At 44.9% G+C, this 25,031-nt stretch overlaps 1 protein-coding gene across 2 annotated transcripts; it reads left to right on the top strand.

Annotated features, from left to right (window-relative positions):
* The first annotated feature begins 2,205 nt into the window (after window positions 1-2,205).
* LOC147886698 (uncharacterized) lies at window positions 2,206-24,675 on the top strand. 2 transcript variants are annotated; one of them, XM_087395821.1, is made up of 6 exons: window positions 2,206-2,364; window positions 2,567-2,666; window positions 2,833-2,886; window positions 2,994-3,045; window positions 24,015-24,080; window positions 24,202-24,675. In XM_087395821.1, exons 2-6 carry the CDS (start codon window positions 2,593-2,595, stop codon window positions 24,250-24,252), a joined length of 297 nt encoding a protein of 98 aa, XP_087251947.1. In that variant the 5' UTR covers window positions 2,206-2,364; window positions 2,567-2,592; the 3' UTR covers window positions 24,253-24,675. The 2 variants fall into 2 exon arrangements, with proteins under 2 accessions (XP_087251947.1, XP_087251946.1); XM_087395820.1 differs by having other exon boundaries at window positions 2,247-2,364; window positions 24,015-24,658.
* Window positions 24,676-25,031: the final 356 nt, after the last annotated feature.

Genomic DNA, 25,031 nt, shown 5'->3' with positions numbered 1-25,031 from the left:
GCCAATTGTTTCTTGTCTTCAACAAAAGCAAAATATAGGGCACTCACAACAAGTGCATGTGAGGCTATATGGCTCAGAAGACTATTGCCAAAAATAGATTACTTTGATGAATCAAAACCAACAATTATATACTGTGATAATCAATCGGCCTGAGCATTTGCCAAGAATCTAGTATATCACTCGAGGACAAAGCACATTGATGTCAGACAACACTTCATCAGAGAAAGAGTGTTACTTGGTGACATCACATTGCAACATTGTGATAGCAAAGAGAATGTTGCTGATATCTTTACCAAACCACTCGAAAAAGAGCTTTTTGATAAGCACTGACAAGCTCTTGGTTTGACGCAGAGGAAGGACATTCCCCAAATTAAGAGCTTGGATTTGATGTACACATTGGTACTTCCAACTATACAATAGGCCCAATTATGCAAGCAAAATCTAGACATTCAAGTTCTCTTCATAAGTCTACAACTCAATAATGTGGAGAAAAACTACACTTCATTAGCTTTATAGAGGCATCCTCATAAAGTATTTGCAATGGGACCCCGGGGAGTGGAAGTGGGTAGATTTAGGGAGCCATGAGAAGAGCCTCTCTTTCTTCCGCTACATGGTTATCAATGCTAGGAGATTTCAGCTCAGTCTTAGAGCCTAGGAGCTCTCCAAATCTCCTCATTAGGAGAATTTTCAAAATTCTACATTCTTGCATATATCTTCTTAGAGAAGACTCTTGAAGTCCCTTAGGAATAGAAAAATCACGATTTTCTTTTGGCTTTCTATTCATGGAGGGATTGCAGTTATCTTCTCGAGGTCGAGGTTTGGATCAGCTACTTGCCCTCGCTGCCTTTCGATCAAGCATTGTTTATGGGATTATAGATTGGCGAAGGTAATCTCGAAGGGGATTGCTAGACTTTTGAGTACATTTGTTCCCTCCTCCTTCATGAATTGTGGCTCGGTGGCTTGGCTATCTCTTTTAGGGCCAGAGCCTTTCATGAGATGCATAGCTTCTCTTGGGCTCTTTGAGTTTGATGACACGTAGTTGAGTCATGCTCTCCGGATAATATTCCCCCTTCTCCTTACAAACTTGCACATGCCTCGGTGGACTTAGTGAGTATTTCACTACGGCATATATGGAGATCCAAATGTACAAAGGCACTTTATGGCTTGCTTCTCACACTTTGCCCAGTATTTGGACAGACATTGTACACACTCTAATGGCCATTTGGTTGAGCATGTAGGGGTCTTCTTGAGTGGCCTCTGCCAAGTGGATTGTCTTCCTCCTCAGGGAGTCGACCCTTTCTTCTCGAAGTGTCTTATTGGCTCTTCTTGATGAAGAAGTTGTTGACCCCCTCAAGTGTTTTGTTTTTCATGCTATGCATGATGTGCTTTTCTAACGAGCGTATTGTTTTTCATACTTTTTAATAGCAATCTTTACTTGGCCAATGCTAGAGCATTTTATAAAATTATCAAATCCTATGAAATCATGTGGCCCATTCTAAACCGATAGATCTCACATAAGAAAAGCCACAAATCGGGGTCTAAAAGCAACCCCATACTGCCTCATAATTTGGCAAACACCGCATGTCGTTTCGAGTTTGCTTCCACTTTTAATATTGCGAAGCACCCTAGTACTAACAATAAGGATCTTGCTTCCGTGAACATATTCATAGAAACCCTCCAAACTATATACAATGAACATTAAACATTTTTATTTTCACTTGTAAAATAATTTCTCAATTTCATAAAATATGTAAATTTTAGGCCATTTAGTTATATTTTAGCTAATACTTAAGAAAAAATTGAATCCCAAAGTTTTATGATTTGTTTAGAACAAGATGAATTACATTCAGTGGGGCGGTTTTGTGTGGTCCGTGTCGAAAGTGTAGTCTATATAAGAAAATGGTCCGACCACTCTGACCCATCACGAATTCAAAATCTATGCAGCAATGTTCACAGAAAACATTTTTCTCAACAAATCACAAAACTTGGGGTTTCAAAATTTGAAAGTTTTTTCCTGAGAATTCGCCGATTTTTTTGCTAAAATATAACTAAATTACCTAAAATTTTACAGATTTTACAAAATTGAGGAAATGTTTTTTACGGGTGAAAATGAAAATGTTGCAGGTTCATTGTATTTAGTTTGTAGGTTAGCTGCGTACACAGCATTGCTATATGCAGTCGTTGGCACCCATGTAAACCAACACGTGGCTGACACTAAGCGGAGTGGGGATGGTTAAAAGAGCAAGTCCCTTTCAAGGACAACATCAAACCAACAAAAATGTTGTCTTTGAACACTGATACTTCAGACGTTTCTCCGGTCTTGCTTTCATTGTGAGAAATTCCCTGCAAGATCGACAAGCTGAGGTATGCCCCTGCAGTTTTTGCCTTCTTTCTGTTCAATATTTTTCAGCTGCAATCAACTGCATGATTACGACATAATCCCACATCTCGGCGAATGGCAAATGACCTTGTTGAACTTGAGAAAAAAAAAAATCGTGACATTTCTTGTCCGCTTATAATCAATCCTTGTTTTAGAACTGCCATCGCTCATAGGGCTGTTATGCAGACAAATTTGCAAGTCTACTCCAAGCAATGCAAAACGCAGTCGTGAGGACATCCAAACCGACCCGAAAGCAGCTTATTTTCGATTGTCGCTACGGCTGGGTGTAAGCTTGCAATTGCTTCGACGTTCCATTGGGTTTAGCATCGCCGGCTTATTTTTAATAGCGAAAAGCAGTCTCTCTTAAAGTGTTAGGCTTTTGGCTTAGTTCATATTCTTACATTCATTGAAGTATCGGAGGTTTCATAAAATCTTTTAATCTTAATCCGCAGGTACGATGAGTGGAGGGAACCTGCTGCGTTAGCACACCTTGGAGGTCGAGGAATGTGCGTATTGGGTTGGGAAAAGGAAAAATGAGTAACTTGGTGTTCCCTAATTTTCTTCGAGTGTCACAAGTCAAACTAACATTAGTTTTGACGTGCTGTTTATGCAGGTTTTCTATAGTGCCACTAACTGCAGGAGCCTTTGGGAAAACTCTCAATCTGGTAGGTATTACTTAGCCTTTTGCTGGAGTGTTTGGAAAATTATTCGATAAGGCTTTTCTTCAAATTAAGTCAATGGTGGCCTCATGGCTTTTAGTCCCTTAGAAATTTCAGCTTATTTTCCCCTAAATCTATCATACAGTCTGTTAAAGTACACAAGCTGAAGTTAAGATTTACAGCCCATTTGCAATCTAGAAACGGAAGATTAAGGAAACTCGAGGGTTAAGTGGTTTGCGAGGGATAAAAACTAGCTGTGAAAGCCACTGAAAATTTAAAATAATTTTTTGTCATCCGCCGATCCTAGTTTAACTCAGTTTTTTAATATACAGTTAAATTATCCTCTCTAGTGTTCATATTGCTATATAGTTTTTCCGTGCCTTAAATCCTAAGTAAATGGGTCAAGAAGACATAATATCCTCCCCTTCAAATGGGCTACTTAATCTACTTTTGTCTCATCGTCAAGCGAGTTACGTAATATTACTTACATTCTTTCTGCTTGCTTTCATCTTATATATTGGATTTTGATTATGCCAACAAGTGGCACTCTTGCACTTCACGTCTACTTGTTAGAAATGACTCCCTACAAAGGGTATCCTGCAGTGGAAGACTGATAGAGTATCCCGGAAATGCACGCGGAAGTGTTTAGCTACGGAATCCAAAACTTCTCTACTTGTGTTAATTCAAACAACCATGTGTATGTGTACACTAGTAAATAGACAGTGGAGATATAGAACCAACAAAACATATTTCCGTCTGCAGCCAAACCGTGGTACTCCGTCCCTACCAAAAACTGTCCTACTAACTCCATGCCACTTCTAGATTCCGTGCTCCTCCCTGAGCTTCTGTAGACTTGGTCACCTGTGCCGACAAACACACCTCCCAGCTATCCTTCTAGACAGCTACCTGTGAGGCAGTGAATGCCTAGAAGATTTGACCTCCTCACTGCCATGATGTGCAGCGAATGGTGAGGCCCAAGCTTCTCTTGTTCCCTTGTTCCTTGACAGCCAAGGGTCCAATCCTTCCTTGAGCTCTGTCTGCAGTACACAGCTCCCTTGGTCCACCTGGATGTAGGCCCAAAGCTTTGTTGCTCTGCTACTCCAGTCTGCTCTCTTGGTCCAGATCTTCCTGGCTCTCGTCTACAGGTCCTTGCCACCTCCCTCATTCTCTTTGGAGCCCTTCTGACTAGCTGTGGCCTGCTCCAATTTGCACTCTAAAGTCTGCACCTCTGGATGCCTAAATGGCTCTTCTAATTCCCAGTCTCCTTGCTTCCCTGAAGGCCAGCCACAGTCTTCATCCTCATGAGCTCTCTGTCTACTGCTGATGGTAGCCACCTTCCTTGTCCATATCCTGGTCCTTGAGGCAAGCTTCCTGCTGCTCCAGTCTTCTCCCTTCTTGGACTCTTGGTGAGTGACATATGAGGCCCCAAATGCCCCTTTATCAGGGAGATCCCCCTCCTTGTAAACCGACCCAGTAGGGCCTATTTGATCGACTGGAATTGCCCTACCAGCCAACCTGGTTGGCTCCCCAACCAGTTGGCCTGGTTGGCTCATCAGCCCTTCAAGCAGGCCGACTTGCCACTTGTCAGTGTGACACTGGCCAGGGTCTGTTTTGCCTATTATGCACCTGTTTCCAGGCCATTGCCAGGTCCATATGCTGCTCCATGTAGGCGCAATCTTGCTGCATGCACCCCGCCTCTGATCTGTCCTCTAGCCCCCTGGTTCATCATTGCATGTCTATACATCGTCTGCAACAGATCTGTACTGGCCCTGCCAAGATTCCATGCTGTTATGGCCCCCAGATCTGCAATAGTCCGTAATGTTGCTGATGTGTCCTACCATGTAGGCGTGCTGTTCCAGCGCTCCAAACCTGTGCATACCTGCTCCAAACAGAGCTGTACAGCCACGTGTTTTTTCCGGCCTGTTGCAGTCCACGTTGCTGGCTCCACACTGCCAGGTAAGTACCTGTGTGTGCTGCCCACATGACAGCCTGTTGCTGTCCATGTGGCAGCCCCCTCTTCATGCTCTTTTTCCTCTGGGTTTGCTGCCCACATGGCAACCAAAGTGTTGCCCTGTGGCAATCCTAACCCAAAGTCCACCTCCCCCACGCACTCCTTATTTGGGGGCTTATATATGGGGAGGTGACTTCTCCAACACCCGACACATCTCGTCCCGATCCCAACTTGTCGATGATGCCACTCCATTGGCTTCCATCTACAAACCCTTTGGGACACTCTGGTGTCAATCTTGGTTCCTGTCTTTTCATCCAATGGCTCTTGCTCCGCCAGGTCCAGTTCTGCGTAAGCACACCCCACCCTCCTGTTACGCAGGTCCTTCCATTTCCTGGCTTTTCATCTAGTGGCTCCTGTTACGGTCCCGTCCAAGCAAACCACCCTGGTACACAGGTCCATCCTTGGTAGCACTTGATGGCACCACCAGCTTTAGTCACATTCCCACCTTTGAACTCGAGTAATCCAGGTACCAACATCCTCCAACTGCCCCCTCATGATGGGTGACCAGCTTAAGGTCCCGCAAGCACCATGCTCTCATGAACCCGTCCTTCATCTGGCAAGGTTTGCAAGCAAATATTAGTTTTTCATGCACCTATCTAAACCAGAGCTTCCCGCTTGGGTACAATTCTTCAGAAACTTGTCTGAACCTAAGCCTCCCGCTTGGGTACAATCGTTCAGACGTCCAAGTAGATTCCCCTGAGCTCTGAATCAAGGTCGTCCTTGAGCAAGGTCCTTGCCTTCAAGCTCCACTTTTCGTGAACTACTGATTAGGGCTCTGATACCATGCTAGAAATGAATCCCTATAGAGGGTATGCCGCAGCAGAAGGCTGATAGAGCGTCCCTGGAATGCACGTAGAAGTGTTGAACTACGGAATCCAAAACTTTTTTACTTGTGTACTCAAACGATGACGTGTGTATGTGCAGACTAGTAAATAGATAGTAGAGATATAGAACCAACAAAATATATTTCCGTCCGCAACTAGACAAGACAAAGAGGTCTAGAGTCCCACCGAACAGTGGTTCTCAGTCCCTACCAAAAGCTGTCCTGCTAACTCTGTGGCACTTCTAGATCCCTGAGTCCACGTGCTTCTCTCCGAGCTTCGGTAGAGTTGGTTGCCTATGCCGACAAACACACCTCCAAGCTATCCTTCCACACAGCTACTTGTGAGGCAGTGAATGCCTAGAAGACTTGACCTCTTTGTTGCCTTGATGTGCAGCCAATGGTGAGGCCCAAGCTTCTCATGTTCCCTTGTTCCTTGTACCTTGCCGTCCGAATGACAGCCAAGGGTCCAATCCTTGCTAGAGCTTTGTCTGCAGTACACAGCTCCCTTGGTCCTCTTGGATGTAGGCCCCAAGCTTTGCTGCTCTAGCCTGCTCCCTTGATCCTTGTACATATCTTCCTGGCTCTTTGTCTACAGGTCCTTGCCACCTCCCTCATTCTCTTTGAAAGCCTTTTTGGCGCTCCAATTTGCACTTTGAAGTCTGCACCTCTAGATGCGTAAATGGCTCTCTTGACTCTTAGTCTCTTTCTTGCCCTGAAGTCCAGCCAAGGTCTTCATCTTCATGATCTCTTTGTCTACTGCTGATAGTAGCCACCTCCCTTCTCCATATCTTTGCGATGGGGAACTCTCGAGGAACATGCAAATCCTTGAAAAGATAGCAAACACTATCCAGAAAGTACGCACGAACTTTCAAAACTCACAAATTGAAGAGACTCGACAAGCATGCTAGGTGCATTCTCCCCCATAGGAGTGGTGCTCTCCTTCCACCTCCTATGTATTTAATTTTGTGGTTGATTGAATAGCTTCCGACTAAAAATTCATACAAGCTCCATCTACATCTTCTTTATGCATGAATTGGGAAAAAGCCCCATGAGCCACTACCAAAATAGCTTGCTTTTCCCCTTTAGTTAATATGCTTAGGCTCAGCCTCTAATGTTCAAAAATTTAAATATGTACATGAGCATTTGTAATGTCAAAAATTAGGCTTAGCCTCTTTCATCCCCGTATCACTGGAGTTGCGCCTACACGCCAAAAAATAGGGCAAATCATGCTCGCCAAATGCCATCGCCTGATCAATTATTCTTCTCCAAAATTTACAAAATCAATAATAATGAAATATTTCAAGCATAGAATATCCTTGGAATTAATTGCCACAATTAATCAACCTTCCAATATTTTTAGCGACACAAAATCCATATATCATAGATGGATGGTGCACACATGCGACACATGCCGTCAGATGGTGCACCTCATGCCCCACATGCATAAAGTTGCACGGATGGTGCATACATGCCACACATACTGCTGTGTCCTACTAGCTCGACTTGAGCCAGGCCAATCTGCTCCAGTGTTCCATCTGGTGACATGTTACTTGGCCTATGAAACCGGCCTCTAATCACTCAGAGGGCAGTGGAACTAAACCTTTAATCACTTCAGCACTTATTTACAGCTCACAAAGCATATATCACAACCATTAACCATTGCATGATCACCATTTGGCATTTACCCATTTGTTCACAAACAAAACCACTGAAAAAGGGATGGAGGCTAGAATGCCCATGCTCAACAGACATAGACAAGTGCACCCGATTGGCCCCAAACACCGTGGCGCCCCTTTCGGTATTTCTTTATATTTTACAGTGAAATGATTACAAGTTGCATTTGGGAGACCTTCCCTGCAACTGAGCACGCAGCCCCAATTCACTAAGCCTTCGCAAGGCTTTCAAGCATATAACACCATCACATAAGTGCACTTAACCCGTAGGCTCAACCCAAAGGCATTCTCTTTTCCGAGTGCAATTCCATTGGCTGTCCAGATGCAATCACACTGCACCCTAGCTGCACTCTCTTTGAGTGGTTTCCAGATGGCATTCACAAAGCTTTTCAAAGCTCCAAAATAAAATCAGCAAAGTACCCAACCAAGGAATGACTCATGTAGCACTGCCTGGGCACGTGTGAGCCAAGAAAGAGGCGGCACACAAGGCCAACCAATAGCTTATGGCAAAAAGAAATTGCAGTAGCAAAATCACAACTCACCAAGCCCTGAAAACTCGAACCAAGTCCTCAATTGCCAAGAGGACATAGTAGCCAATGCCCAATTGCATTCTCAGCGAAAGAGGAGTGCAAAGGCATGAAGAAAGAGCATTTACAAGAGCCGACCAGCAAGAATTCCACTGAAAAATGTGAAAAGAAGCACTTCTGTCGCGAAGAAGTGGGAGTTCTTGGGCTTAAAAGAAGCGTGCTTCAGAGAGGAATGCATTGAGAAGGTTTTGGAGAAGTTTCATCGCCGGAAAGTCCTCCAAAACTGAGAAAAACCAGTCAACCAGCGCGTCGGACCACTCGAAATTCAACAGAAAGCTGTAGCTTTGCAAGAGGAGAGGCCCAGGAGGCGGTAGAAGAAAAAAGGTCGAGAAAAAGCCACTTTTGCAAATTCGACCAGCAAAAGAAGTGCTCAGCTTTGCCCGTTCTACCAAACGCACGGAGGGAAAAGCATATCACTACGAAGGGGAGGCAGAGGGAAAGCCATCGGGCCAAACGGAAGTCGAGGAATCCAAACGGGTGAGGAGTTATGAAGAAAAACGGAATTCAGCTGAAGGAGGCTGAAAAACTAGTCCAAAATCTCAACAAAGGGAGGAGATGAGAGAGAAAACCACACATGTGAAGTTTAGAAGGCCCAGGAAGGTCCAGGAATGGCAAAGGAGCATGTAGAAGGCACTAGAGCCACCTGGAACTCTAGGGGGGCCACTGAAGGTACATGGTCCTCTAGGGGGCCCATTAAAAATGCCACATCATCATTTCCTAACAACCACTCTTTTAATTCCTTGGAATGCCTTTGGGCCTAGGGATTAATTACGCTTATGTGCTAGGCACCATGCCGCATTTAATTACACATTATTAAGCCCACGCTTGGACTTTTAAAACCAAAGTTGTCACGGTCTTGTAGTACATTAAAGTACTTAGAATTTCACGCCCCCGTGACATACCCCTCTCTTGAAACAGCAAACCACAGTTTGCTGCCCCAAAACACAGGAGCGAGCATGAAATATAGCATAAAAGAGTATACAAGAAAGCCGTAGCTATAGTATATAGAGACAGTGAAAATATGGCTAGGAGAGGCATGCATCCATCCATATATACTGCTCATAATCTATGTGATCCTCGGCGATCAATAGTCAAGATGCATCAATATCATGAAGTCTCACAGCAGAAATACTGTCAGCTCAGTATCTCGGATGAAACATACAGTGTCATCAAGCGACCTCATGAAATCATAGTGAGCCCGTCTGTACTGAGGGAGTGGAGGTGCTACCCCCCTCTTGAACATCAGGTAATGCTCCAGACGCTCGCTCTGCTGAACTACCTGTAGGAGCCCGGATCGCAGTCGGCTCTAATTGGAAAGCATCAAGGTAAAGCTGCAATATCCGAGGTGAATCTGCCAGTTCACCTTCCTCCATCCATTTCGCATCAAGTGATGGGTAATTTTGAAATTTTACCAAGTAGCGACGGATAACTTTACCCTTGAGCTTTCTATCTTTGTGTGCCAGAATCTGCTCTGGGACCAGAAGTTCATCCTGTTCTTCCACTTCAGGCTGCACCTCATCAGGTACATCCTCGGGAATATCTCCATGATATTGCTTTAATAAGCTCACATGAAAGGCATTATGTATCTTCCAATGCGGAGGCAACTTCAGCCTGTAAGCTACCTAGTTTATCTTTTCAGAAACCTGGAAAGGACCATAGTAACGCATGTTCAGCTTTGTGTACAACCTTTCCTTGCCTTTCTTATTTTTCAGCCTTGCCTTCTGAAAACGCAGCAAAACCCAATCACCTTCTGTGAATACCAATTCCCTGCGGTGCTTATCTGCTGCTCTTTTCTGCTTGTCTTGACTTCTTTGCAAGGCATATTTGATCTTCTTGTAAGCCTCTTCAAGGCTTTCCACAAAACGATCAGCTTCGAAGATTTTCTCTTTTGTATGCAAAATGGGAGGTATCTTCCTGGCACCTTCCACTATTTCAAAAGGTGCTTTACCTGTGGATGTGTGCACTGTATTATTGTAAGCATATTCCAGCAAAGGCAAATAATGCTCCCATTTGCTTTTGTGGTCTGAGACATAGCATTTAAACATATCCAAGATGGTAGAGTTTTCCTGCTCCGATTGTCCATCAGACTGAGGGTGAAAAGATGACGAAAAATTCAGCGTAGTGCCCATATTTTCAAACAGTCCTCTCCAAAAGAGGCTGGTCATCCTCGGATCTCTATCACTGATTATGGATTCAGGCATCCCATGATACTTGAAGACATGCTGCAAAAACAATTTGGCCATTTGATCTGCTGTAATTTTCTTTCTTACTGGCACAAAGTGGGCTTGTTTGCTAAACCTGCAAATTATTGTCCACAATCCATCATGTCCAGTAGGAGTCCGTGGAAGATCAAACACAAAATCCATAGCTATGCTTTGCCATGGTCTATCCGGAATTGGCAAAGGGTGTAACAACCCAGCTGCCTTCTGCCTGTCAAACTTTACTTTCTGACAAACCATGCATGTTCTCACATATTCTTCCACATCTTTCCTCAAAGATGGCCAATAAAAGTATTGCTCCACTGCTGTAATTGTTGCTGTTATTCCCCTATGTCTTGCATATGGAGGAACATGACTTTCCATTATGACTTTCTGTCGCATCTGATCAGTGACACAGAGTCGTCCATGCATCAAAATGAAACCCTCTTTCAACATATAGTGATCATGCCTTTGACCATTAGAAAGCTGTTCATAAATAGTTGAAAAATCAGCATCATTAACATACTGATCTTTCATCACATCTAACAGATTGTTGTAAGCAATGCTCACTGCTGAAACACTGGGTTTCTTGGAGACTGCTTCAGGCTGTGGTTTCCTGGAAAGTGCATCAGCCACGACATTTTTGTTACCCGGCACATGTACAATTTGAAAATGAAACATTGAGAGGAAGTTAGCCCATCTCATGTGCTTTTCAGATAATTTTCTTTGCGTGAGAAAATATCTAAGTGACTGATGATCAGTTTGCACATAAAAATCAGCTCCAAGAAGGTAATGTTTCCATGTGGTCAAAGCATGTATCACTGCTAACATTTCCTTCTCGTATGTCTGCAAGTACAATTCAGCATCTTTGAGAACTCTACTCTCATATGCAACCACTCTGCCATCCTGCATCAAAGTGCCTCCTATGTTGTTCCCACATGCATCACAAGTTATAGCGAAGGGTTTTGCAAGATCTGGCAAGATAATAACGGGTTCAGAACACAATTTTTGCTTCAGCTCTTCAAAAGCTGCATTTTCCTTTGGTCCCCACTGAAACGGTACAGCTTTCTTTTGTAAAGCATGCAAGGGGGAAGCAATTTCTGCAAAGTACTTTATAAACCTCCGATAGTATGAACACAACCCAAGAAAGCTTCTGACTTCATGCAGATTTTTCAAAATTGGCCAACTCCTTATGGCCTCAACTTTTGCAGGATCCATCTTGACTCCATCCTTTGACACTATATGACCGAGAAAATGAATCTCATGCATAAAGAACTCACTTTTCTTGGTGTTTATTAATAGCTTGTGTCTTTTCAACTCTTGAAACACAATAGTGAGGTGTTTCCTGTGCTCTTGCTCATTTTTAGAGAACACAATGATGTCATCGAAGAAAGTGCCCACAAACTTTCTGTGTGCTCTAAAAATTCTGTCCATCATTCTATTGAAAGTGGCAGGTGCATTAGTCAAACCAAAAGGCATCACAAGGAACTCATATAAGCCAAATGAAGTGCGGAAGGCAGTCTTGTAGACATCTTCAGGCCGTATCCTTATCTGATGGTATCCACTTTTAAGGTCAATACGACTGAACATTGAGGAACCTTCCAACCGATCCAATATATCATCAATGCGTGGAATTGGAAAACGGTTCTTAATTATGACTTTATTCAAAGCCCTATAATCAATACACATTCTCCAACTGCCATCCTTCTTTTGCACAAGCAACACAGGGGAACAGTAAGGAGAATTACTTGGCTGTATTAATTCCTTTTCCAAGAGTTCCTTCACTTGTGACATTATCTCTTCCTGTTGTGCCTTACTGACACGATAGGGAGGTATATTAGGCGGTGAGCTTCCTGGAATTATATCAATTTGATGATCCTCGGGCCTCTTGGGAGGTAATTCTTGAGTATCTAAAGCAGAAAGAGTAGAGCCTTCCTGAACTGGTTGGCTGTCCTCTTTGACAAAAATCAAGTACGCTGAAATATGACGCTTTATTACATTGGAAATACAAGAAGCTGAAACTATAGGGATGGACTCCCCTTTCAACTTCACATCAAGTTGATTTTTGCCTCTATGAGTTAAAGAAATCTTCTTGTTTCTCATTTGCACATCAGCCCCCACCCTGTACATCCAAGGCATCCCAAGCAAAGCATCACACTCTGGCAAAGGCATAATGTAGAAGTCCTCTGCATCCTGATATCCCTGGATATGCATCCTCAACTTGCCAATGATAGGAGTGACAGGTGTGTTGAGTTCAGGGTTGGCCATATCACACATGCCGGATGGCCCCATTTCCTCAGGCTCGATGCCAAGCCTTCCTGCCATATCAGGAGTTATGAAATTTGCCTTTGCCCCAGAATCAAAGAAAAACAAACAATTCTGATTTCTGATTTTTCCCCATGCTTTGCACATCTCAGTCTTTTTCATTTCCTCTTCATCATGTGCATGTGGCAAACTCCCAATCACATCTGGAAGAAGTCCTGCAGAAGGTTTAGGCTTTTTGCCCTTCCGATCAGCCTGTTTATCACCATTCTTATCATCATCTGACCTGTCTCTTTTCTTGAATGGGCAATCATAAGAGCGGTGTCCCTCTCCTTTGCATATAAAACATTTGTTTGCTCCATGAGTGACTTTTTCTCTTCATCAGATAACTTGGTACGGGGCTGTTTATTAGGCTGTCCACGCCTTTGACCAGCTTTGAATTGGGCTTTTCCTCCCTTTTGAAACGGTCGTTTGCCATAATTTTTATTTTCAGATTTGATGTTCTTATCTTGGTGTTTGGCAGCCCGTTTGTTGTCTTCTTTCTTGCTGTCCATAAAGCCCAAATTCTTCTCCTGCATCCATGCATATGCTGTCCTTGCATTCTCAATTAATTGAGTCATAGAACCCACCTTGGTTTTGATGCAATAATCACGTAGCTCACTAGGCAATCCACAACAGTACCTCTCTATTTGCTCTTTCAAAGAAACATGCCTGTAAGAGCTCAATGGCAGCAAAACATCCCAAAACCTCTTGGTGTAATCATCAAGATTCTTGCAAAGTTTGTATGACAAGTCATGCCAGTGTGAAAGTACTTCAACTTCAAAAGTTGGAGTAAGCCAAGTAGAAGAGAACACTTGCTTAAATTCCAGCGAAGTAGCAGGTGCATCTCCATGAAGCATAAGGTTAGTGTACCACTTAAGTGCATTGCCTTTCAAAAATGTGGCAACCTTCCTCATCTTGGATGCTTCTGTAAACAAACCCCCAAGAGATGCAGCATCAAACTGTTGAAGGAATGTGAGGGCTTTGTACCTGTCCTGTACTCCATTATATGTATCAAACTTGACATGAGAACCACCATCCTTAAATTCTTTCTATACATTTGATATTGGCTGTCCCAAAGATGGCTGTATATTTGCAGCATTCCCTTCACTAGGGAGAGCCATGCTTGGCTGAACATTAGGCATGGGAGCATATGCTGTGGCTTGCATGCCTGGCTGCATTCCCACATTGTCATACATGGCTTGCTTTCTATGCCCAATTGGCGGTGAAATCAACATAGCATCAAAGATAGAATCTGTACCAAAATATTCAGGTTGCTGCCTCAAATATGGCTGAGGTGGTTGAGCCACATTTATGGACTGCACATTATTATTTTGAGGAGTAGAAATACCCAAACCAAGGCCTTGTGCTGGCTGCTCATACTGTTGCACTGGATGTACTTTTTGTACCTCTTTCTCAAGTGCTCTTTTGGGCGATTCCTCTCTCTTGGAAGTCACTTTCTGAGTCATTTTTGATGGCTGTCCCTCATGGGAAACTGATGCATGAGTGTGCGGTCCGCCATGAGAAGCTGATGCATGTGTGTACTCACTCTTTCCGTGCTTGTGCTTTCTTGATTTCTTCTTCTTCTTGGCATTTGTTTGCACAATCTGAGCCAAATTTTGAGCCAGCTGAGTCAAAGCAGTCACTGCACTTGCAAGCTGTGCATTCAACATAGTAGCATCATCTGACTCACTGCTAGAACTAGTATCACCGTTGACCTCAGCTGTAGCTTCATGTATGGCCTGCTCAAAAGGCATTTGTTGTGCTCCCTGCAGCTGTACACTAGCTGGATCATTAAGGCTTTCCTGCCTTCTCCTTTGAGGAGTTGTGGAGCTCTCTTGCTCATGGGTACTCACCATGTTTATGGTTGTAATATTCAGCTGTCAAAAAGTGCAGCAAAGATATCCTTCCACCAAACTACCGAGGCCCACCTCTTGAGAAAGAGTGTGTGGTATCCCGGCAACGGAACCAATGAAACCGGCCTCTAATCACTCAGAGGGCAGTGGAACTAAACCTTTAATCACTTCAGCACTTATTTACAGCTCACAAAGCATATATCACAACCATTAACCATTGCATGATCACCATTTGGCATTTACCCATTTGTTCACAAACAAAACCACTGAAAAAGGGATGGAGGCTAGAATGCCCCTGCTCAACAGACATAGACAAGTGCACCCGATTGGCCCCAAACACCGTGGCGTCCCTTTCGGTATTTCTTTATATTTCACAGTGAAATGATTACAAGTTGCATATGGGAGACCTTCCCTGCAACTGAGCACGCAGCCCCAATTCACTAAGCCTTCGCAAGGCTTTTAAGCATATAACACCATCACATAAGTGCACTTAACCCGTAGGCTCAACCCAAAGGCATTCTCTTTTCCGAGTGCAATTCCATTGGCTGTCCAGATGCAATCACACTGCACCCCAGCTGCACTCTCTTTGAGTGGTTTCCAGATGGCATTCACAAAGCTTTTCAAAGCTCCAAAATAAAATCAACAAAGTACCCAACCAAGGAATGACTCATGTAGCACTACCTGGGCACGTGTGAGCCAAGAAAGAGGCGGCACACGAGGCCAACCAATAGCTTATGGCAAAAAGAAATTGCAGTAGCAAAATCACAACTCACCAAGCCCTGAAAACTCGAACCAAGTCCTCAATCGCCAAGAGGACATAGTAGCCAATGCCCAATTGCATTCTCGGCCAAAGAGGAGTGCAAAGGCATGAAGAAAGAGCATTTACAAGAGCCGACCAGCAAGAATTCCACTGAAAAATGCGAAAAGAAGCACTTCTGTCGCGAAGAAGTGGGAGTTCTTGGGCTCAAAAGAAGCGTGCTTCAGAGAGGAATGCATTGAGAAGGTTTTGGAGAAGTTTCATCGCCGGAAAGTCCTCCAAAACTGAGAAAAACCAGTCAACCAGCGCGTCGGACCACTCGAAATTCAACAGAAAGCTGTAGCTTTGCAAGAGGAGAGGCCCAGGAGGCGGTAGAAGAAAAAAGGTCCAGAAAAAGCCACTTTTGCAAATTCGACCAGCAAAAGAAGTGCTCAGCTCTGCCCGTTCTACCAAACGCACGGAGGGAAAAGCATATCACTACGAAGGGGAGGCAGAGGGGAAGCCATCGGGCCAAACGGAAGTCGAGGAATCCAAACGGGTGAGGAGTTATGAAGAAAAACGGAATTCAGCTGAAGGAGGCTGAAAAACCAGTCCAAAATCTCAACAAAGGGAGGAGATGAGAGAGAAAACCAGACGTGAAGTTTAGAAGGCCCAGGAAGGTCCAGGAATGGCAAAGGAGCATGTAGAAGGCACTAGAGCCACCTGGAACTCTAGGGGGGCCACTGAAGGTACATGGCCCTCTAGGGGGCCCATTAAAAATGCCACATCATCATTTTCCAACAACCACTCTTTTAATTCCTTGGAATGCCTTTGGGCCTAGGGATTAATTACACTTATGTGCTAGGCACCATGCCGCGTTTAATTACACATTATTAAGCCTACGCTTGGACTTTTAAAACCAAAGTTGTCACGGTCTTGTAGTACATTAAAGTACTTAGAATTTCATGCCCCCGTGAGAGCCTATAAATAGCCTTATGCTCTAATGAGTACAAGCCCTTGTACCTGCCCCATCTTTGGGCCCTTGTGCCCACCAGCTAGGGCATAGCAGTAGCGTGCATGCTGCCCCTCCTTTTTCTCTCATATTTACCCCCGTGATAGCCTTCCCGTTTGCCCACGTGGCACCTATTTGACCCCTTCTACTAAGGTCATCCTCCCCCATGTCGTCCTCATTTGGGGGCTTATAGGTGGGAAGGTGGCCACCATCTTCAATCACAAACACGCCAGTCTTCTTGAGCAATCTTGGTGCCAGTGTTCATCTAGTTGTCCCCCTCACAGAGCCTAGATTTTGTGAGAAGTGCAACGGTGCGGTGCAACAACGGAGAGAAAATAGTAAACACTCACAAGGAAAAACAGGGAACAAGAGAGACTTGCAAAGAATCTCAGGAAAAACCTCCTCTACTGCTGGAGAAAAACCCTCAACGGTGAGTGAACAACTATGATCTGAGATGCCAAACAAGGGAGGGAGGGGGCCCTATTTATAGGGTCACCCCCTACCCCAAAAGAGCCGACTTCAGGGGGATAGGTGGCCGACTCTAGTGTGAACAGGCCAACCTAATGGGTCGGCTGTAGGGTCGTCTGCTGGGAGGCCAAGAGGCCCGCAAAACAGGGCGCCAACCAAGCACATATGTGCGGCCTAGTGGCAGCCCCCAAGGAGGATTGTAGGCACCTCCATACCAACCTCTAGCAGGCCCGGGATAGACTTGCAGACCCCCGCACATACCCCGTCAAGTGGCGGCCCCCCCAAGACCTCGAAACAGGGGCAAACATCCGCGGCAGGTCCGTGAACATGTAGACCTTCACGGTAAACCCCCTCTGCCTCTCCGGGGTAGGCAAACCCACAACAATGGCCCTGACACTCCCTCACATGGGCGAGCAGACCCACTACCAAGGCCCTCACTCAATGAGATAAGAGATGAACTCTGGCACCCCCTCTCAGCTCTTGGATCATGAATCATCTTGAGGGAGTTGGAATGATTGCCAAGCAGCTACTGTGCCAAGGGCTTGGTAAAGAGGTCCGCCTTGTTTTGCAATACATCAGCTAGATCACATCATCGAGAACCTTCTCGGACATAGTGGTACTGGATCTCAATATGCTTGGTACGGGCATGAAACACAAGGTTCCGGGAAAGAGCAATACAACTCTGATTGTCACTGTGGATGACTGTCGAGGATGTTTGTGGGAACCCAACCTCTCTGAGCAACGGCGGGAGCCAAACTGCCTCACAAGTAGTGATACTCTGCCTCAGTGGAAGATAGGGCTACCATCGGTTGCCTTTTACTGCTCCAAGTGGTAGCGGCTGAGCCAAGAGTAAAACAGTACCCAGTGGTGGAACGGTGAGTGTCGGATTCTCCTCCTCAGTCTGAATCACTCCAACCTAGAAGCTGGATCCTGGAATGCTGTCTGGACTGATAGAACAACCCTCAATTGCGAGACCCTTGAAGATAGCGAAGGATCCGCATACCAACGTCCCAATGGGTCTTCCTAGGTGTCTGCATGAAGGAACTGAGAAGACCAACAGAATAATATAGATCTAGTTTGGTATTGAGGAGCCAAATTAGGGAACAATTCAATTGGCGGTATCTGCTTGCATCCACTGGATCACTGGGTCATACTTGGACAATTTGGTACTAATGATCCATGGGTGAGGAAATGGCACGATAGTCTGACATATGAAAAGCCTCCAGCAGCTCTTGAGTGTAGCGTTTCTGGGACACAAAGTATCCTTCTGGTCCTTCTGTGATCTCCAGACCCAGGAAGAAGTGTAGAAGATTGAGATCTATCATGTGAAAGGCCTGAGAAAGAGCTACCTTGGTCTTGGCAATATGTGCGGCGTGACTTCCTGTAATGAACAGATCATCAACATAGAGGATGATAAGGGAAATAAGTCTTCCTTGACAGTAAATGTACAAATTGGGATCACGCCGGGATTGGTGGAAGTGCTTTTGAACAAAGAACTCATCAATCTTCTGATTCCATGCTCGAGGAGCCTGCGTAAGTCCATATAAGGCTTTCTGTAACCTGTAAACCATACCTGCTGACTTGGTAAACCTAGGCGGTTGCTCCACATAGATCTCTTCCTTCAGATCACACAGGTACGTGGAGGGACCCTCGTGGCTGCATCAGATGGCATCATCATACAAGAGAGATGGCGAGGGCACATAGCCCTGGATCTGCCCTGGCAGAAGTTGATTCTTGAAGAGCAGCATGGCGGGATGAACCAGGAGTATATGCGACCTGTTTGGGCAGGCTTGTGCGCAGGGTTATGGCCTGCAGCAGGTCCTGAACATGGTGGGACAGGCGTGGACCAGTACGGCAGCATGGCAAGGGCTGTGGGCAGGGTCTTGGCTTGCAGCAGGCCCTGGAAGGAGGCTGTACATAGGTGGATCAGGAGCAGCCACCAGGCGGGGGCATTGGGCAGGCCATGGGCCTGCAATAGGCTCCGACTGTGGCGGGGCGGTACTTGTAGCAGAAGGGCTGCAGAAAGGCCCTGGCAGCAGCACAAGAAAAGAGCAAAGGGGGGCTGGCCCCTTGCCCTTACATAGGGCTGGTTGGGCTGAGCCAACCAAGTCGGTTGGGACAGCCAACCAAGTTGGCCCGCAAGCAGCAAGCCAGTTGGCCCATTAGGGCTGACTGGGTCGTTATTTTGGCAGCCCCTTGGGGCCCTCATAATACATCTTCTGGAGCAGCCTTCAACAAGCAGCAAGGAGCCGACTTCCACCCACCTTGGAGCCTATACCCTGGGGGGCCAAGAGACCTGGAGAAGCTGCAGACTAAGCTTGAAGGGCTCCCCACCTAGGCTGATCTACAGGCAGTAAGGTGGAGCGGATCATTCTGGACAGAGAGTCTACATACGCATGAGGTGGAGCACGCGGGCTCAATTCTAGAGAATACCCGGCAGCAGATTTGTGGAAGTACCTTGTGGTAAGATCAGAGGACCACGCTCTGGTGGGACTTTGGATCTATCTCTCTTTTGTTGTGTTCATAGTTTTGGACGGAAATATATTGTTCTGGTAGCTTCTATATATGGCTGGCTCATTGTCTATTGATGAGTCTGCACATCTATGCGATGCACATAAGTTAAAGAAGTTTGTGATTCCACTCCCCACACACATTGTGTGAGCTCCTGGGCTATTCTATCAGTTTTCCGCTGTGCATACCCTCTGTTGGCCCTCTGTTGGTCCATTTCTAACATGGCATTAGAGCCCAGGTAGGAAGCTCATAGGTGTGGGAGCCTGGAGGCATGGACCTTGCTGAAGGACGACCTTGATTCAGAAGCTCTTGGGAATCGACGTCCACAACTAGAGGACAGTGCCCTTGCGAGAAGGAGGGTGACTCAGGTTCAATCAGGTGCATACGGAGTCCTGGTCTACGGAAGGTTGAGTTTGTTTGACGTTGCTGTGTGGTTTAGCAGCAGAGATGTCGATTTCAGAAGCCTCTTCAGCCCCTTCTCTCCCTTCCTCCTCCCCCATATTTCTTTCTTTCAGCATCCCTAACTTTGAAGAGTCTGAGAAACTGGATGGGACAAATTACCCTATCTGGAAGGTGAAGATCCGGAGTCGTTAGTGGCTCGGAAGCTGTGGAAACTGACAACGGGAGCCGATGCAAAGCTGGAGGATATGGTGGACAACAAGGGGGAGATACTCATACCAGTAGATGGAGAGGAGCTCGAAGCTTGGGAAGATAGAGATGCCCATGTCTTGGCATTGATCATAGGGACTACGGTGGACTCTTTGCTTCCTCACATCCAGATGACCGACACATCAATAGAGGCGTGGGCCATTCTGAAGGATCTGTACAAGACAGGTAACACATCCCAGATCTTGCTTCTTCAACATCAGCTCTACAACATGGGATTCGGTACATGACCACTTGACGAAGGTCAGGGATCAACTAGCATCGGTTGGTCAGAATTTGGACTTGTGCCAGTTGGCCTTGATGGTACTGAGGAGGCTACCTCGGAGTTTCAAAAGCTTCGTTACGACTGTGACAGCAGATAGAGGATCAAACCTCTGATTTTTAAGAAGTTGGGTCCATTACTGCTCTAGGAAGAAGCTAGGGAGCAGCTCTTCAACAACGACAACGATGGCAAGGCGTTGCTGGTAAAGGAAAGGGCAAGCCTAATGGTGGCAAGTCCAAGAAGGATGACTCTGATGACGAGGGCACTTCCAAGAAGCAGTAGAAGAAGTGCTTCTATTGTGACACGCGAGGCCATTTTGCGAAGGATTGCAGAATGAAGAAGGTGGATCAGAAAAACAAGGAGTTCGACTCAGATTCAGAGGGTGACACAAAATCCAAAGCTAATGTGGTAATCAAAGAATTGTTCTTGGTGAAATCTTCGTGTTACTGAGGTCAGATATGCCGACCTAGAAGCCACAGTGAAGATGTCTGACATTGAGATGTGGGCCGCCGGAGAGTCATAAACCTTTGTGAAGGTGAAGGAAAGCTTGGAGTGCTTGGAATCTTCTAGGTGCATGGCTGTTGATATTGACACGAGGGTGGATTCCATGGAGAGCCGAGGGTTTCATGTTCAGATGGATGCTGTAATTTAGAAGGGGACAGTACAAGATTGCACAGGTTATTGGTATGTGCCTCGATGAGGTGCATGGTTGGCTTCCAGAGCAAGCACACAGGCAGTACGACGATCTGGTATGTACTTGATGTTCTTAATTTGAGCCTTTATAGCATGCTGTGGAGAGAATCTGCTCTTCATATGTCTCAGGTAATGCGAGATTGGAAGGAATGGGCTTTCTTCGAAGGCAGAAGGGAAAGTGTGGGTGCTTCTTCAAATGTCGGACACTGATTGCTAGAAGGTGATGGACAAGGTGTCTGAAGCTAGAAGAGTACTTGCCTGAGAGCTCAGTGAGAGTTCGTGGTTCAGGTTATCTAGAGATATTCTTGGAATTTCATTTCTCGAGATGGTCCTTTAATTGTAGACCTTGCCAAAGGAAGGACGGGTTGAAATAGATCCTTAGAGCATGGTGCCTGGAAGACTCTAGGTTGTTCACTCATTATGAGGGGGCCAACTGGAAATTCGTGGCATTTGGATTGCTCGAGTTCGAAGGGGGGAACGTGACTGAAGGTGGTGGTGCCAGGAGGTGCTACCAGAGATGGACCTGTATACCAGGATGGTGTGTTCCTCATCATTGATCCAGCCTTCAGGAACGCCTCCTATCTTGATCTTCAGTGCATTGCTGAATTTGGCTTGATCTCAGCCTGAAATTCAATTTTATTCGCCTTTCTCATTTCCTTCTCGATTTGTTTGCACTTCTGTGTGAACAAGATCCTTGACTGTAGAGACTAATTGGGGGTAGGAGAAGACGCCTTGTAGGTATGCATAACCTCATTGATTACTGCTTGCTTTCTTAGGCTTTTTGACGACCTTGATTTGGGCTACCACTCTTGTACTTCTTGCTGCAGATAAGAAATTTTCTCTTGGGGGCCAATGATGGGTCGATTAAGGCCCCCTTGTTGCATAGGAAGAGGGTGAACTATAGAGTGTATGATTTTACTGATGAGGAAGTGAAAGTTAGTGCTGGAATGGCACCAACACATTTATGAAGCAAGGAAGGCGTAATCCAAACGGCGACACGGGAAGAAACCGATGTCGAAAGCCCAGAGTATGAATCAAGGGAAAATTGTGAAATTTCAAGAATTCTTGGAGTGAGCTAAGTGAATCCAGTGGGAATCAATCGCCGACTACCATTTGACCTCCTCCAAACAAATGAGGAGGGCATAGATGAATTGCCGCTGGATCTCTTGGAACTCAAAGAGCTTGGGGACGAGGTAGCAGTAGACTTTGAACAAGCAGCAGAAGACATAGTTGAAAACAGCAAGAACGACAGAGAAAAAGACCGTTTTCACAAAGTAGAAAAACCCTCTGTGTCCGTGTTTTGGCCGCCTCAATGACAACTCCAAGTGTAAGGATGTGATCTAGAGTCCATGATCAAGGCGGAAGCCTGTGTGTCCATCATCTCTGAGTTCCCTGGCTTGAGCTTAGCTTTTCAAAAAGTAGAAAGCAAGGGAATCCCACATACAACATGGAGAGAGAAAGAGAGCTTGAAATTTGAATGTACTTGCAGCTAGATTAGAGCTTTTTTAATTATCAGAGACTCTAGTTTTTTCAAGGTGAAAGGTGAATTTTTTCTCATTGCTTAGAGTTAGAAATTATTAACTCTAGGCTCCTTGAATGCGGTTCTATGCTGTGCACGCCAACCTAGACCTTGGGATTAAAAATACACAAGTATTTCGATAGACTGATTATAGTTTGTTTAAGTGCACGTTGCATGATCGAAGTATTGGAACTATAAGCTCTAGATTAATCCTTACGGTGTTGATTCTATCCCAAAAATCAAATTTGCAATAGCTGAGTGTGCCGGCGAATTGAATGCACTAGCAATGCGTAGTATTCTATTGATCGGAGGTTGAGTATGCTGGTGGCATGAGTTTCTGTTAGGAGAGCTTGTGGGCAGCAAAAGCAGCTAATATGTAGCACCAACTGTCTTGAAGAGGGGTACGGAACGTCATGTAGCTAAGGGGAAAAAAGCAACAACATCTAGCTTGTTAGAAAAGCCCACAAAGAGACTTGGTGGAAGCAGTTATGCCTAAAGTGCTTTTTAGCAAACAAGCTGGAAGAGAGCTTACACCGAAAGCAATGGCACTCCGGTGCCGTGAAGGTAGGAAAATATACCAGAGAGAACCATCCACATAATGTAAGTCACAGAAGTTGAATCACAAGAGGAGAATTTAGTGTGGCACTGTGACACATAAGTTGGTGCCTGGCAGGTAGACTGCAGACGAGCATGTAAGGTAAGCTATGATCATGTGACAACGTTGTTTCCATTGCTACAAGCAAACATAGATTGGTGCTAAAATTTGCAAGACAGCAGGCTGTGATTTTCACGTCTGAAGATCCATGTGGAAAAGACTGATTGTGAAGACACTGTCAGAGATGTAAAGTTGCAAACTTCCACATATGAGGACATGCTACATAAGAAAACCAATTAGCTTGAACGTCAGGAGGTGTGATCTTCTGGGTTGTCACAAGATATTTGCTTTGCCATGTAGCTAGTCAAGAAATGTTTGAAACACTTGTTTGTACTTCCTGGTGCCAAAAATGTGTATAGTATGTCCCGCATATACATGCTATGTTCAAACGATGCTGAAACATGTAGAATTTCCAATAATACAGGCCCTAGACAATGGCATAGAATGCATGAAAGATGAAACATGTATTGTAAATTCGTATTTCCTACTTTCTAGATTCGGGAGTTCTCAAATGTCGATGGCCATGGCCCATGAAATATATTACCGAATTGGAAATCTAAATAGCATTGGTAAGTGTGAGCCAATTGCATAACTATAATGTAGAGGCCGTCAATGATCAGCCATTAAACATCAGATTCATCGTTCAGCTGACAACAAGAGTGAAAGACAATTACCATGGAGTGCGGTTTAGAATGTGTAATCTCAGAGACTCAGGTTTACAAGGAAGCATACAAGACGTGATAGTAAGGCCTATTCATTGTCAGTTTGAAATTACAGGGATGTCTTGTGTAATTGTAAAAGTATGTCATTTTGAACAATGTACCGAGAAATATTATTTTCTATGCTTGCATAGGAGGTAGTATGGACGGGTTCAATTAGCTATGCTTGTTTAGATGCTAGTTTTACCCTAGCTATGAAAGATTCGGGGTTTCCCCTCCCCGGAGATCTCCCTTGCATTTATTTACTCTTTGACCAAGTCTTTTGTTATGTTTTCACTTTTCCAGACAGATAAAGCTGCAGATGTTGTGGCTGGCATTCTGCAAGATCCTCCTTCCTTGCAGTCCATTCAGGTGATGTTAAAAGATGCCCATGTCAAAGCAGAGTACGATCTAAAGAGTTGGTTCACTAAGCTAAAAGATTCCACTGTGAACTTTGTGCTACCAACTGTTCCATTGTTGCCAATTCCATCAGGTTTTGGGAGACATTCACTGGCAACACAGAGGACAAAAAAGGGACAGATAACATATGAATATGAGTTGGTTGGGAACAATGCAGTTGATGTAAGGCCAGTTTAATGATGCATGTATGATGGAAGCTGCTAAAAGCTAGTAAATATATTTTTGCCTCATCAATCACCTACATATCTCCCTTTCCTCTTCTAAAGATAGAAGCTTTGCTTTGTGGGTGTTTTTTTGAAATCTATCAGCAGAAGGTAAATCAATAGCGTTCTAGTCTTGGTAAGGGGTAGCTCTGAGGGACATTGTAAAGCTGAAGAAAGTGAATTCAACAGATTTGCAAACTCATTTAATGTACACCTTTTCTCTGACGGATTTATGTGATGCGGCAAACTTGTTCTCATTGAGGCCATGGAGTGTGCACCATGACTTGCATTCTATGCAGTTTACTAGATGCAGTGCTATGGGCACGATTATGGAAGTTTTTAGGAGTTTCATGCTGTTCTAGTCCCTGTTCATGTTAAGTTGTGAGCAAGCCAAGTAAATAAATGCTTGCAGTGGGATTGTACATGATCCTTTTGATTGCATTGAAAACACTCTACTTATGGCAAGGATCAATATTAGGACGCCTATGAAGCCCATATGCATTGTCCTGGAAATATTGGCTCAGTACTTGCATGCAAGTGTGCTCTCTGCTTCAGTCTTTTCCCTCCAACACATTGGGGTTTTTGGCCCTGCAAGGGTCCTAAGGGATGACTTGGTTAGTGAGTTGCTAATCAGGGCCATAGTTTTGAAGGAAGTTCATTTGGTCAATTTCACCTTGCAAATTATGGTTAGTATGAGGCT

Source organism: Dipteris shenzhenensis, chromosome 24 (assembly GCF_047967505.1).
Source record: "Dipteris shenzhenensis isolate YYH24624 ecotype China chromosome 24, Dip_SZ_1.0, whole genome shotgun sequence".
NCBI lineage: Eukaryota > Viridiplantae > Streptophyta > Polypodiopsida > Gleicheniales > Dipteridaceae > Dipteris > Dipteris shenzhenensis.
Note: the sequence above shows the minus strand (reverse complement) of the source record. Positions and strands in the feature narration are given on the sequence as shown.

Excerpts from the sequence above, each read along its gene's own strand:
- LOC147886698 (XM_087395820.1), top strand. The coding sequence starts at position 2,593 with ATGCAAAACGCAGTCGTGAGGACATCCAAACCGACCCGAAAGCAGCTT. Across the intron at positions 2,667-2,832 it reads GATTGTCGCTACGGCTGGGT|GTACGATGAGTGGAGGGAAC; the intron begins GTAAGCTTGCAA and ends CTTAATCCGCAG. Across the intron at positions 2,887-2,993 it reads CACCTTGGAGGTCGAGGAAT|GTTTTCTATAGTGCCACTAA; the intron begins GTGCGTATTGGG and ends CTGTTTATGCAG.